The sequence below is a fragment of the Pararge aegeria genome, chromosome 14, assembly GCF_905163445.1.
Source record: "Pararge aegeria chromosome 14, ilParAegt1.1, whole genome shotgun sequence".
Classification (NCBI taxonomy): Eukaryota; Metazoa; Arthropoda; class Insecta; order Lepidoptera; family Nymphalidae; genus Pararge; species Pararge aegeria.
The window spans coordinates 16,141,052-16,156,403 of NC_053193.1; the positions used below are offsets into that span (position 1 = coordinate 16,141,052).

Genomic DNA, 15,352 nt, shown 5'->3' on the forward strand with positions numbered 1-15,352 from the left:
AAGGGCGCTTGTACACGCTAAGAAAATTTGCCGTTCCTGCGACAGACAAGACAAATTTTTCGTGTAGACGACAAGAATTTTGTCTGTTCCACACACGAAAACTTTTCGTGTCTTCCGCAGACAAGACCAATGGAAACGTGTACACGACACGATTCTTTTCGTGCAGTCGACAGTCGGGCGTAGGGCGCGCAAGTAATAACAAGTGTAATCAGTGAGTTTCGTTTATTTATATAAATGTTAACTACAAAGCAAAAAAGAATGATAATTGCATATTATTATTATAACAAAATAAAAAAGGAAACAAAAAACAAGAGACTTTACTGGGTTCATCCAATTATACAAGAGAAAAATGGGTTTGGCGGGTTCATTACCCTTTACCGTGTCATGCGACAACATGAGGAAAAATTTGTGGATTATTTTCGCATGAAAATGTCTACGTTTGACAAGCTTTTGACAACAATAGAAAATAATATACGACATGAAAATACCAAAATGCGAGAAAGTATTCCTCCATACATTAGATTGGCCGTAACATTAAGGTAAGTAATTTTTTTAAGCATATTGATTTGAACGTTATACAATAATAAATGTCTTTGAAGTGTTACATGTTTCCAAATTCAACAGACTCCACATGTTCATATTCTTCAGAAAAGTCAAAGTGAAATTCATCTGTATGCGATGTTTCCACACTACTAATAGTTTCGGTGTCAAATTCAATGGATGTAGATTTTTGAGTACTGTAACCTGGTCGAGTCGAGTATGATGGGCCGGGTACGTTAAATGACGACGTAGAAGGCTGCGTTGTTTTGTAATACTCAGTACTCCATTGATGCTGAACATCACTTCCCTTTCGTTGTTGCGTAGAACGCACAAGTTTTAAAACTTCAAACTGGAAATCCACCATTTCCTCATCACTGAACTTATCAACACTCGGAGCTATACTTTTAAAAAATGACATGGCACGGCTCTCTTCTTCTTTGGTAACAGCCTTTATAAATTCTGCCATATTTTTGTCCACCTCGCTAACATCCTGTTTCTTTTTTTTCGCGATCGGTGTATGTTCTACGGGACTTTTTTCCACGTTTGTTGTTTCGGGTATATTTGACTCAGTGTCTCGGCGTGTTACAATTTTTGTCAAAAATAACATTTCGTCGTAAAAATCACATTTACGAATCTTCTTAGCACCCGATCCCGATTTCATTTCTTTAAGTCTTCTGTGACATTTCATCCACCTATCTCGCAAACTTGTCCATTTTTTTGCTGTAGACTTTGCTGAAACAAAAAACGAACTACCGTTAGAAAGTAGGTACCATCTATTGCAAGTAGACATAAACTTCATATAAAAAAGGAAATGACCTCATTGTAAGAGTAAGAACACACTTGCAATTAATCGCACTGCAAGTTGCAAGTGTGTTCTTGCTCTAAGACATTGTTACAATTTTTTACAGATACATGGCAACTGGAGATACCTTCGCACGTCTTCATTTCGATTTTCGAATCGGAATAAAAACAATAGCGAACATTGTACGTGAAGTTACTCATCATATTTGGTCAGAATTATCTACAGTTTATATGCGGATGCCAACACAAGAAGAATGGTTGAATATAGCACAAAGATATGAAATAAATGCCAATTTTCCACACTGTCTTGGAGCACTGGACGGGAAACATATTAGAATAATTAAACCCGAAGAAAGTGGATCAATGTTTTTAAATTATAAACATTTCTTTTCTATTGTTCTCATGGCTATTGTGGATTCCAACTACAATTACATTTTTATTGATGTAGGGTCGTATGGTAAAGAATGTGATTCAAATGTTTTCAAAGAAACACAGTTTTGGAAAAAACTTGTTGACAATACGTTAAACATACCATCCCCATGCTCTATAATAAATACTAACTATATATTACCATATGTTTTTGTAGCTGATGAAGCTTTCGCACTTCATGCTAACGTACTTCGACCCTACGGTGGTAACGAACTCACAAAAGAACAAAAGATATTTAATTATCGCTTGACAAGGGCAAGAAGATACGTCGAGTGTGCATTTGGAATAATGGCCAACAAATGGAGAATTCTGCACCGATCTTTAAACTTAAGTCTCGATTTAACAGTTGCTATTGTAAAAACTACTTGCGTTTTGCAAAATTTTATTCATACAGAAGAAGGTCACGTTGAGCCTTTAATCAATCGAGACCGATTAAATAGTCCATTGCATTTAGAAGGCAATAATCTCACAGCAGACGAAATTCGTCAAAAATATACTGAATATTTTTCCTCTGATGAAGGATCACTGCCATGGCAAGATAAATACACATAAAAAATAAGTTCTAAAACTAAAACCCGACTACTAAATTTTAATCCAAAAAGTGTGAAACAAGGAATTATTCTTACCTGCCATATTGTTTAAATAAACAATTACATGTTATATTTTTTTTCATGTTTATACGTATTTTATTATAAGTATTAGTCATTATCGTTTTTAGCAAAGCCGTGTCCGTATGCTACTTAGCGCTATTGAACTTATGATTGCTTGCAACTTAAATCTTTTATTGTAGATGTATTTAATGTGGGTAACGACAATGATTAATATTTATAATAATATATAGCTATATAGAATATATCTAGTAATCTGTATTTTTGAAAATTGTAAAAAGATAGTAATATGTTGTATGTACTTACCATATTCATTTTTTTTGACATTTGTCATTTCGTCGAAGTCTTTGTTTAAGATAGTAAATATTTCTCTCCATGCTTCGTATGTGAGTCTTTTATCTTTATATATGTCTAAAGTTTTGTCCCACAATACCGGTCGTCCTTCTACTAAAGTTATAAGTAACTCATCAGCCATTTTGTACTCTACGCTGCAATACACGTCCACACCAAACGCACAACGCACAACAAAAACTGGGCTGGCTCAACCCTACTACACCGCCCCCCCGCCGCTCCGCAACAACGTTCGCCGCGTCGTGTCTTGCGCAGACAAGATTTTTTTTCGTGCACCGCTGCGAGCAGTGTACACAGTTATTTTCTAGTTACGACACGAATTCTTAGGTACGCCCGGCGTTTTTTCTTAGCGTGTACAAGCGCCCTAACCGTTTCTTTAAATCAAAGGTAACTGACAGGTTTTTGTGGGGGGGTGGTGGCTTAGACTATCCCCTTTCCAAACAACATAGTGTATTAAAACGTATATTAATAAAACAGGTGTTTATATATGTAAAACGTTAAGCATAGAGCTTCTAAATTTCTAATACATATCTATAAAATTAGAGAGTACGTCTGTTATTTTGAAATAGCGGCCCCTTTTTTAGCTATCAACCTGTTTTCCTATCTAACGGCTGAACCAATGACACTTCCACATTCATGTAAGACTTTGGAGGGCTGGTTTTTTATCGCAGTTGAAAACTTTAACTAAAATATAGTTCAACGGGTACATACCACGATAATATTTTGGATTTGTCGATATTTCGACCCAGTTGCATGGATCGTCGTCAAGTTAGATGTCACGGGCAGAATCTGACTACCCGCTTTCGTGTTCTTTTTGTCGGTATTTCACGAACCGTTCGACAAACTACACTGATAACGTCACTTTTAAATTGAGAAGCTGTACGATGCTTTCTTGGTTTGCATAATTTTACCACTGGGTTCCACACACTTACGCTAATTTAAAACCGTCCTCACGATTGAAATGACATATAAAAGCGGTTAGAGACAATGAGACAGAATTCAGCGATTGCGGAGCACATTCTACAAGGGGGCACCCAGCACTGGATAGAGATACATGACTCTAAAGTTCTCTCCACCGACCGTCGTTATATTCCAAGACTAGTTCGAGAAGCGATTGAAATTCGGAAGCACAATAATTTGAGGACCTCCCTGGCGCAACGTGGAGCGCTGTGAATATAAGTAGGAGATCTAGGGTTCAATTCCCGACAGAGACAGTTAAGAAAATTATAATTTCTGAATTTTCTCTGGTCTGGTCTGGTCTGGTCTGGGGGGCTTTGGTCGTGGCTAGTTACCACTCTACCGATAAAGACGTGCCGCTCAGCGATTGAGGGCGATTTTGCGTACAAACCTCTTGGATTACTACCATACTCCAATCGCCCGCTACCATCTTAGACTGCATCATCACTTCCAACCAGGTGAGATTGCAGCCAAGGGCTAACTTGTAGTGGAATTAAAAAAAAATACTACTTTATACACCAAGATACGGGAAGCAAAGTTAAATATACAAACAGTGTGGACAATGTCACGGGTGACGGATAGTATTTGTTAAATTAGATTATTTACTCCAACAACAATAATCACAGGAAATGCTTTGTTAGTCATGACTTTATATACCTACACTAGCTGTTGCCCGCGACTTCGTCTGCGTTTGATTTTGTTTTTAAAGTATTCAGTATCGCTAAGCCTTAAATGAGTATAGTAGTATATATATATATAACATGTGACTGTCAATTAATTATAGCCAAAAAATTTGCAATAAAATAAAATTGCGACTATAATTAAAGATCTAAGCTACCTTATCTCTTAAGTCGGACCAGACTGCTCACGGTGTGCCAATTTAATTTAAAAAATCGGTTAAGTAGTTTAAGAGTCCATCGCGGACAAACATCGTGACAGGAGATTTATATATATTAAGATATAGTTCCAATACAATTAGGTTCACACCTCACTGACTTATTAGTTACCTACTTTATACTTTTCCAATTAGTTATTATTTTTCTTAGTGCAACTTCTAAGAAGAGATAAAGAAGTGGTGATAGCCCTGTTGTAAGGACTTCGGCTTCAGTTTCGGGGGTGTTCGAATCCTCTAACTTTTCTACGTCATGTGAAAGAAAGAAAAGAAAGAAAGAAATTTTATATTTGCCCACATAATTGCAAACAATTGTTTACAATATTATAACTAACAAAAACAAGAACAGTACCTAAGCATGTCGACAAACAGATTCTGCCTCAGCACGTACCCGCAGCGAGTTGCGGCGCGGCGCTGGTTTACAGTGGGACCCGCTGTGCTCACAGACGTGCTTGCGACTGCTTCATCCATGCCAGAACCTTAAGCCTATACATAATAAAAATAAAATACGGTACGAAGTATAAAATTTACGAAGCTAAACTAATAAGCTAACCACAAATTCAGCCAGCCTCCATGTTAACGTTAGATACGCCTGTACAATCCACCTGAAACATAGTACGGTCCTGCTACTATAGTGCTTTGCACACACAAACACACAAGGAAAAATAAATAGTACAACGAATGGCCTCATTACAAAAATATTGATTTAGGAAGCATAAATTTTTTGTTGAACTAACAAATGTACTTTGCGATTTTCTTAAAATAGCCGAACAGTTTTTTTATCACGTATGGGTGTTGGCAAGTCATTCCAATACTTAGTATCAGTGAATTTGAAACTGCCGCAAAAGGGCGGTTTTGTGTACTGGCATCGTCAAAACAATTGAGGAGCTTCTGAACCGACCAGCATAGGTACGTAGCGTTGCGTAGGTACTCTGAGACACCGTTATTTATCACATCAAATAGCAAAGTAGCGAAGTGAAGTTTTCTTGCGCGTTATGTTGTGCTTTTTGAGTAATTCAAATATCTCTTGTCGTTGAACGGTGAAAGAACTGAGAGTTCTCCATAATGTTCTCAAAGTGAAGTCCACCAATCTCCGCTGGGCTAACGTGGTGGACTACGGCCTAAACCCTTCTCAACGTAGAGACCCGTGCCCTGAAGTGAGCAGGTAATGTGTTGATATGGTGAATCATTGGAAAAATAAAACAAAAATAATAGGTACCTTCGTTTATTAATTTTTAGTTTGTAGGTAGGTATATCATATACCCACCTACCTTCTTAAATTGAACATAATAAATCTTCTATTATATAGAAAAAGAAAAATATAATTTTCTATAATTATTTGCTTTTTGATGTTAATGACTAGATTCAATGAATTAACCTTTTTTTTATAACGACAATTTCCTTAAAAACTTACAGTTAATGAATTACAAAAACCTTTAGAAAAATGTACGAAATTGTCAAAAATAAAATTATGAATTTACTTTATCATTGCAGGTGTGAAAGAAAATAATATACGAGTATTGGATAGAAGCCGGCGTTACTTTGTGAATTCCATGATATATTATAAAAATTAAGCTCAATTTACTATATCCGCGAAAAGCAGGAGAATCTGTATGGTGTAATTAATAATGTCTTCTATCCTTATACTCCAAACCAAACAAAAAAAAGTCAACATCTCCTGGGGATACTCTGGTTTCGGATGAAACGTGCGTAGAGGGTTCATTTCCGAAGATCTGTTTGGTGTGAAGTACAAGGATTAAAGAAATTATAAATTACACCGTACAGATTCTCCTGCTTTTCGTGGAGTATTATATCAAATTAAGCTTAAAAGTTAACTAATTAATTAATTAGGCAGTAGGCAGGTTTTCTGTTTGTGTTGATATGACTGTTGTTTTTTTTTGGACTAAGTTCTGTCTCGATCAACCAGCCCAATTGTTTCCTGAACGAACATAATATTACTTAGTTTGCTATTGACTGGTTTTAATTTTTTTCGTTCGACGGCAGCTTTGTGCATGTCCTTTTGTCTGTTATTTTTGCCTTAATGCAACCCGTATTAAACTCTTGTGAATGAATGAATGAACGAATGAATACATTTTTATTGTACATCACACACAGAAAATTCACAAAATACAAATATAGAGCGTTAAGCGTAGCGTTACGTTCATCTTGAGGGCCTTATCGTTACTCGTATATAGCGATCTATTCGAGGCAACCTAAGGCGTAGAAGAAAATACTATAGAAGCTTGGTAGGTGTAATATTGAACTAAAAATCATCGGTAGTTATTCGAAAACACAGATTTTTCGATTCTTATTTATTGCTTAACTTTCGGGCCAAACTCTGATGTCACAGAGTAGAACATCCTTTACTCTAGTTATGATTGTATGTGGACCTCTGTGTATGAAACCCCGCTTCGAGAGGCTGTATGAAATTTTAACAGCAATATGCACTATAGTCTTCCTTTATAATCGAATACTTTAGTGTCATATTGTATTATTTTTTTTTAAATCAACAGTCTCTTTTAGATTTTGTCGTAATGTTTACCATACGAATTTGCTTATATCACCGACCTAAACATTTATGTAATTTTATTAAAACTTAAACATCCTTAATAACCAATAACACAACAATTATAATTATACAAAAATATTAAAAAAGAAGACGAAAAAGAAAAGAAAACACATGAGCAATTAAAATCTACGTCTGTGTTGTTAATGGGTCACCTCCTGAGCAGGCCTTGAAGGACTTGAATCCATGGCCGTAAAATAAATTAAACTCCTCCTCAGCTCTGTGCTGCAGGACTATGGCAGTAGGTACCTGCCAAAGAATACTGCAGCTGATTTTAAGTAGGGACCCGTCCGTGGAAGTCCACGGACGGGTCCCTACTTAAAATCAGCAGGCAGCGACATGGACTGACGTAGTGTTTGTATACTCATTGGGAAGTTATCCAACAAAATACCAGTTTAGCTGAGCCAGCTATCCGATAGATAGCCAGATATTAGCTACACTATAACAAAAACTAGGAAATTTCCACAGCGCCATCCATATTTTCATAACCGGAATCCGGGGCTGGGCTTTCAAGTGGTTCGATCTGACTCCCAAACTCCGCTTCATACAAAACCTGCTGGATCTTTAACCTTGCTACAGCATGTTGCTTTGCGTTTAACCGTTTCAAGGTAGGCGCACAGCTTAGAAGGAATAACTCATCCGGGTCTGTTCTGTTGCAATGGCAAGGGTCCAGTTCTTCTAAGGCGTCGAGGCGCATCTTTTTAGATGATTGGGAGTCTTCTTCGTCTTCTTCTGAGCGGAAGTCTGGGAAAGAGAGGTCCGGCAGGGAGAAGTCGGGGGCGGGACGTTTCGGCGCCTCTTCGGGCTCTGAATCTGACGCTTCCCGTTTGATATTGATTTCTCTAGCACTGAAATTAACAATTGAAAATTTACAAACACCCAAAAGATTTTTTATTATTCGATGTACAGTTGTCGCTTGATGGGAAGTAACGATGCATTTTAATGGTTTAAACTGCCTGAGTATGGTGTGGCTCATACGAGATTCAGTGTTTAAAGATTCTCGTATGAGCCACACCATACTAAGCTGATGCGCATCCTAGGATTTAGGGTGATTTAGGGGGGTAAATCGCGTAACCTGAATCCCAGATGCCGCTTTAAATGGGCGACTCTACCACCGGTGCGGAAGGTAGATTGTACCAAGAAAAATCTTTTATTCATGTAGACCTTACCTTTAACCTTATCATAGGTACTAATGAAGCGTACATATATGTACTATAAATTAGTATGAATAAAATCACTGTTTATTGTAATAGTAATTAAAATCATTCAAATTCACTTGAATATGTTCTTTAATAATGTTGGAAGGTCTCGATCCCGATGTTAAAATATCGGAGAAAAAAAGCGGAGATTCGAACAACCTACTTTTTTTACGGCATCCTAGTAGCTAAACGCGCGCAAATAACCATGTTCTTTTTTTGAAATTAATACAAATGTTATTTTTTTTTTACTCATATAAATACCACACATCGAGCAGTAAGAATCTGAGTGTCTATTTAGTACCCGTTGCGCAGATGGAAATAAAAACAAAGAAGTTTTATTATTGTATTATCAAGTTTAGTATAACATTACGTACTCCGTGTGATGATGTTATGTTTATTAGGACATTGGGTGCTTTAATATTAGCAATAAGGTATCTGTTTCAGAATCTTTTATAGGGGATTTAAAGCATGGGAGTAGGTAGATAAATATATTTTATTTGCAAAGGACCTTAGGACTTTATAATACTGGTAAAGAAAACTATACAGAATGTATTTTAAACTTACGGAGTCTCAGTCTTCGTAGTTTCAATGTGAGGCAATAGGAAGCGCATGGCGGAGAGGTAGGGCCACCGTGTACGTCCGCCATGAGTTCTTTGTAGCTTAATGAAGGAATCGCGCAGGGATCGCCAACGCTTCTTGCATTCCGCCTCTGTAAAAATCGGTAATTCATACTATATTTCGATGGCCGATTGGCGCAGTGGGCAGTGACCCTGCTTTCTGTGTCCAAAGCTGTGGGTTCGATTCCCTCAACTAGAAAATGTTCATGTGCTGAACATGAGTGTCTTTAGGTGTCTGTGTGTTTATCTGCATATTATAAGTATTTATGTATATTATTCATGAAAAAAATTCGTAATTTTTCTTATTAACCATAACACAAGCTAGACTTACTTTGGGGATATATAGTGTATGTTAATTAATTTAGGGTAATAAGGTTGCCTGGAAGAGATCGCTACTAAGCGATAAGGTCGCCCTTTGTATTCTTCTTTTTAAGTTTTTTTTTGTTGTGTCCATTGTTTGTTTTTCCTATTTGTTGTGTACAAATAAAGTGTATAAATAAATAATTTTATAAATACAAAATTATGTCTGTTTGTTTATTACCTATATTCGTACGTATTCAAATATCGCTTGAAATTGTTACTTATCTATGCAATTAGTTATTAGTAAGTACCAGTCCGGAGTTAGGAAATTGGTGTCAACCTACGTGCCTGAGAGAGCACTTTAAGCCGTCGTTGCTAGTTGTTATTATCACTTGTGGTTATAGTCACTGAAGCCCATTAACCCGCATTGGAGCAGCGTGGAGGGTTTACGCTCTCAAACCGTATATCCTTTGAGAGTCGTCTCGCTTATTAGTGGGATATAGGTTCCGGGTGATAGTGATGAAAATGCAAAAAAATGTCTTTGAGGGAATACTGAATGGAGAGTGCAACTGGTTACCAACCTACCCCGAGAAAACAAAAGGTCACGAGGGATTTCGCAAACTAATTGTCTCAAATATTTCTAAAGGTAATTTGTAGCTCAATCACGAAAAAACGGCTGAACGGATTTGTATGAAATTTGGCATGCATGTAACCTTTGACATGAAAAAGAACATAGGCTACTTTTTATCCCGATCCCTTAAGTGGTTCCCGTGGGAGAATTGAAAATTGTTTATTATATATTTTGAAGCCGTGGGCAGACAGCTTTGAAATTTGGTATGCATGTCACCAGTGGCATGCACAAAGTTTTAGACCAGAGTAGGTATAATTCAAAACCTTGGCAGAAAACAGGATTTTCCTACTTTACGAGTGATATAATTTTTAGGGTAGGCACTGCTTCTTTGCATATATGAAGTGCACGCCACTGCATGTCACCTATGCTATGAAAAGGATATGTACTTTCTATACCGATCTATCAAATAGTTTCCGTGGTAAGATAAAAATTGGTAACGAGCAAAGCTTTAGACCCTATTCTAAAATCCAGGCAGACCAAGTCGCGGGCGGAAGCAAGTAAATTAATATTTTGTATTCGATTGGTATAAATGTGGTACAGAATTCAGTCAACTTCAAAGGGTATAATAGTTTAGGTCTACTTTACAAAGCGGCACGGAATCAGTTTGAAATACTTCGGTTGTTATTTTATAAGTGGTGACGATGGAAACAACTGAATCTAGCATGATAATAAATGGAGCGCCTATTTATTATCATGCTAGATTCAGTTGTCATATCGCCTAAATTTACATGTGTATGGAAGGTTGACCTATCTATATCTTGTTATTGAGTAGACGTAGAGTTACATCTCTTTGGAACCCTTGAGTTAACCTAAATAAACTTTACAAAAAATAGTTATTTAAAGTTATCAAGAGGGCAGTGGCGTACATAGAGGGTATGCACAGGGTATGCAGATGATATAAAATAAAAAAATCTCCAGTACGAGTTATAAAAAACCTACCCTTAAGTTTTTATAACTTTAACCGGAGATTTTTTTCATTTTATACCATCTGCACACCCTGCGCATACCCTCTATGTACGCCACTGTATACATGCCTAGTTGAACAAATAAACTTTTGACTTTGACTTAAACTTTGAGCGGCTGACAGACTTACCAGATACATTGAGCGTTTCTTGTACATCTTTCCACGCGTTGTCCCTCAGTCTCGTTTTATTGAATCCGCTGACGGTTTTGTCGTACAGGATCGGTCGTCTCTCCACCTCTCTTATCAAATCGATTTCGTTCATTCTGAACTACGGACGGCTACCGGACCGATCACCTAACGCACCCTAATATGGCACTCTTTAGAAGTAGCTTTGTCCAGATTCTTCCTAATTTCTTGGAACTCTTTTGAGGTTCTAACTTCTGGCAGATCTTCCGCGATCGCTCCAACCTTCGGTGACGCTGTAGCAAACCCAGGGTAGTTGCTTACCAGCTACAGTATCTAAAAGATAAGGACGTAACCCTGACTGGAACGGACTTGCAGGCTTTTCGAGCCTTTTTAATATAAATAATAAATAATGCTGTCTCACTTCTTTTGTAGAAACAGGCAACTTTTTTGCATAATATTGATAAGTTTTTCAACTCAGCTTACTATATATGCATACAGCTGAGTACATTGGCAACAAATCCATTGATTTTTCCCGAAACATATGGAAACCTTATTAACTTATCCTATTACCCGTAACTTATTGGCGGCAATGAGTTAAGTGCCGGTCGATAATAATAAAACATATACGTTTTTCTTTCGTGGAAACATGCAACTTTTTTACAGACGTAATTTATTGATTTAGAAAAACATTTTCAACTCAGCTCATTACTGAACACAATGGTCACAAATTCATTAATTAAACCCAAAACAGATAGACACCTTATTAACTTTTTCTCTTACGAATAACTTATTGGTAATTGGTGTTAGTGATGCAAAATAATACAGACTTTACGTTGTATACTAAGTTATTGTTTAATAGAATTGAACTCGCGTCGTAAATACGTGTTTTAATGTTAGTTTTGACGTGGGGTGTGTCCGCCAGGGAGCATGGGCCGAGTGCCGTGCGGGGCGCGCGGGGCGTGCGGTACGCGCGCGCCGTACGTATTGAGCGGCGCGGTGACGGTCGCGACGCAGTGCGCATTACGTAGGTAGCGTAGAGCAGTAAGTCTCAAAATTTGTAGCAGATTTTTTTCTCGCCGTAGGGTGATGACAGATCAGAATACTGTTGCCACCACCCCTCCTGTTCCCGCGGGTGTCGTACGAGGCTATTAAGGGAATATTACGGAGTCCTCTACGACTTCCATCTATTGCGATCACCAACCATGGCCATGGTATGGCCCAGCGTGGTGGATTATCGGCAAACCCTCCCATATGGAGAGGCGTTTAGACCAGCAGTGGACTTTTATAGGCTGTTGATGATGATAGCTGTGTTCTTTTTTGACGACCGATTTGCGCAGTCGGCAGCGACCCTGCTTTCTGGGTCAAAGGCCGTGGGTTCGATTCCCACTGCTGGAAAATGTTTGTGTGAACAGGAATGTTTTTCAGTGTCTGGGTGTTACATAAATACATACAGTATTTTATAAGTATTTATCTATATTGTTCATAATAAAAAAAAATATTCATCAGTCATCTTAGCACCCATAACACAAGCTACGCGTGGTGTAAAATTGTCAAACACTTTCATCTCCTCTCCCAAAGGAACCGAGCTTAATGTCGGGATAAAAAGTATCCTATATTACTTCTAACACCTCCAAGAATATGAGTACAAGGTTTCATGAGGATCGGTTAAATTAAACAAACTTACATTGACATTTATAATATTAGGAGGGATTTATTATTATTTTTTATCATTATCATCGTCGTCATAACTTCAACCGATTGACGTCCACTGCTGGACATAGGTATTTTGTAGGGAGTTCCAAAATCCACGGCACTGGGTCGCTTGTTTACAGCGGCTCTAAGTGTTTTTTTTATAGGTACTATTTATTATTGCTGTACTAAGCATATGGGCCAGCTGTTGGGAAACTATCGCCTATCGCAACACTTCGCAGGACATGCATGATGCAAGGAAGACATCCTACAAAGTGCTGCCGTAGGCGTAGGTGTTAAACCTCATGTACCTGTAGTTTTTTATTGTTTTATTAACCCTAGTAGCACCGACAACCACGCCCACAATATTGCAACAATACTGCTTAGTGGCAGAAATAAGCATGGTGGAAGTCAGTGGCGGTACTACCATAGAAGCCGAAAAGCCAAGCTTTTATTAAAAATCGAAATTTCTAATCATAACTCGCGTGTGGACCATAATCGTAGTGTTTTTTAAAGATGAGTTGTTGTTTGTTATTTGGCACATAAACAACTGCCTTATATTGCCCATGTGATGAGTCGAATTAGTCCTATATGTAACTGGGCTTGCTCTTATTCACGACCCTAGGAACGCCACTGGTGGAAGTACTATACCGGACAGAGCTCTATTACTACTATCGGTACATGATTTTTGTCATTTGCATCTTTAAGTAATTAGATATCTACATCGATAATTAGGTATGAATTATAGTGGTTGGCAGCTTGTCGGAGGTGATATCGATTTTTGGGTTGCCACTTGCAGGAAAGATCATATATTATGAGTATGGTTACAGGCCTTTAGAACCCTCGGCCTCATAGCTTTGGGTTTAGGTTAACGAACGTACGTAGTATGTGAACATATAAAAAAAACAAATGCTTCATGCCTGTGATGGCCTACGGGGATAAATAAGTTTTGAATTTTATTTTGGTACCGAAGGTACTGAAGTCGTTGTTGAAAACACTAACCCCGATGTTGGAGATAAGGGACTTTAGTTTACATTGCCACATGCAGTGAAAAATGTATGTCTATTGTCGACGTTCTTGTTTTAGAACATAAACCTTCTATGTCAAGGTATCCATTCTAATATTATGAATAGGAAAGTATGTCTGTTTGTGTGGTACCCATAATCGACTCCGACTCCGCAACGATCTTGATGAAATGTATACACACAATATCTATATTATAGCTTCCATTCTGGATATAAAATTAGATAGTTTGCGGAAAAACTATCGGTCCCCGAGGGATTATTAAAAAAACAAAAAATGCTGCCATAAAAAATTGACAAATGCTCATTTTCAGTGGTAACCAACAGCAAAGGAAGCTCCCTCAATCGACTGAACTCGGTCGACGGATCAAGAAAATACCATAATCAATGTTAGAGCAAACACTTACGTATATTTTATATAAAATCAAGACAGACAAGCTAAAGTGGAACTCACTCTCCGAGGTCACCTGTACTGACGCAAAATTGCCTATAAGGGGACCGTGTCTAACTAGACGGAACCGAGTACTACAGGATAAGGACGTGCGAAGAGCAAAATAAAATGTTGTAATACTTAGTCAGCTGGTGTTACGAAACTTGGTAAAACCAAAACAATTTAATACTTATAAGCAAGCCAGAAAGTTGTGACGCGATTTAGGCATGTAATGCTTCGAAGTGTTTTTTATTTCACTACAAGTTAGCCTTTGACTACAATCAAGGAGACAAAAATATATCCCCGGATATAATTAACGTGGCCACCTGCCAAAGCACGGGAACATGAAATAAAAGAAGTTTACCCATTACATTATTACATATTTATTATTGGGATATTATTTTCACTTGTGCGTCAAAGCTCTGAGAGTTGATAAAGCTGTGGGAGAAGAAATATCTTCTCCCACATGGGCAGGAGACAATTATCTCCCCGGGGAATACCCCGGGGAGATAATTGTCCCCATGCTAGCCGTGCTGGTGAAGTTCAGATCATATTTGTGATAGTTGAGACAAAAGAGTCCTTCCATAGACTATTTGGACGCGAATTATTCTTGTTGAATAAAAAAAAGTTCCTCATACCTATTTCGCCTACGGTAGTTAATCTATAGAGAGGATTTCCAAAAACTCGCACCTGACCTATTTCGATTTTCGGCTACGGTAGTCAATCTATAGAGAGGATTTCCAAAAACTCGCACAAGTATGTTCGCAAACACAGTGAGCTATGTCTTTTCTCTCACTCTCATTGTCTGATTGGATGCCAGCTCCGACACCTAAACCTATAATAGGTAGACATCCCATCGGCATAGTACCCTTTTACCAGCTAACCATAAGTATGTGTAATGAGTTCCCGTATGAATTCACGGTAAGAATCACAGCGCGTCGCAGATTAGAGTAAAATAATAAGCCAATAGTCAAGAACATACACTGTTTCACTCTCGCAAAAGTTCACATCTGGTCAAAGCGTTTTTCGCGGCATAAAATCAAACAAAACTCGGGAGACAAGGCTGCAAGAACACGATTGAAACTGTTCTACCTTTACACTCATAAGTGTAGAACAGTTAGACTGTAGACACACAGTAGACATTCGCACGGGTAGGGAATGTGAAAAGGCAATGTGTAAGCATGGTGTAGTGTTTGTATCCTCTTTTGTGCTGTCTTTGACAATGTGACC

General features: G+C 37.9%; 3 protein-coding genes across 3 annotated transcripts; 1 reads left to right on the forward strand and 2 right to left on the reverse strand.

Moving 5' to 3' along the window:
* Nucleotides 1-8: 8 nt before the first annotated feature.
* LOC120629551 (protein ALP1-like) lies at nucleotides 9-2,635 on the forward strand. Its single transcript, XM_039898512.1, has 2 exons — nucleotides 9-539; nucleotides 1,449-2,635. Exons 1-2 carry the CDS (start codon nucleotides 235-237, stop codon nucleotides 2,320-2,322), a joined length of 1,179 nt encoding a protein of 392 aa, XP_039754446.1. The 5' UTR covers nucleotides 9-234; the 3' UTR covers nucleotides 2,323-2,635.
* Nucleotides 539-3,085, reverse strand: LOC120629553. Its single transcript, XM_039898513.1, has 2 exons — nucleotides 2,685-3,085; nucleotides 539-1,272 (listed from the first exon to the last, which is right to left on the reverse strand). The coding sequence occupies exons 1-2, from the start codon at nucleotides 2,851-2,853 to the stop codon at nucleotides 602-604; spliced, it is 840 nt and encodes a 279-aa protein (XP_039754447.1). The 5' UTR covers nucleotides 2,854-3,085; the 3' UTR covers nucleotides 539-601.
* Nucleotides 3,086-7,450: 4,365 nt separating this feature from the next.
* Nucleotides 7,451-15,150, reverse strand: LOC120629649 (transcription factor Adf-1-like). Its single transcript, XM_039898644.1, has 4 exons — nucleotides 15,105-15,150; nucleotides 10,985-11,314; nucleotides 8,908-9,052; nucleotides 7,451-7,992 (listed from the first exon to the last, which is right to left on the reverse strand). The coding sequence occupies exons 2-4, from the start codon at nucleotides 11,115-11,117 to the stop codon at nucleotides 7,596-7,598; spliced, it is 675 nt and encodes a 224-aa protein (XP_039754578.1). The 5' UTR covers nucleotides 11,118-11,314; nucleotides 15,105-15,150; the 3' UTR covers nucleotides 7,451-7,595.
* Between the last annotated feature and the right edge of the window lie 202 nt (nucleotides 15,151-15,352).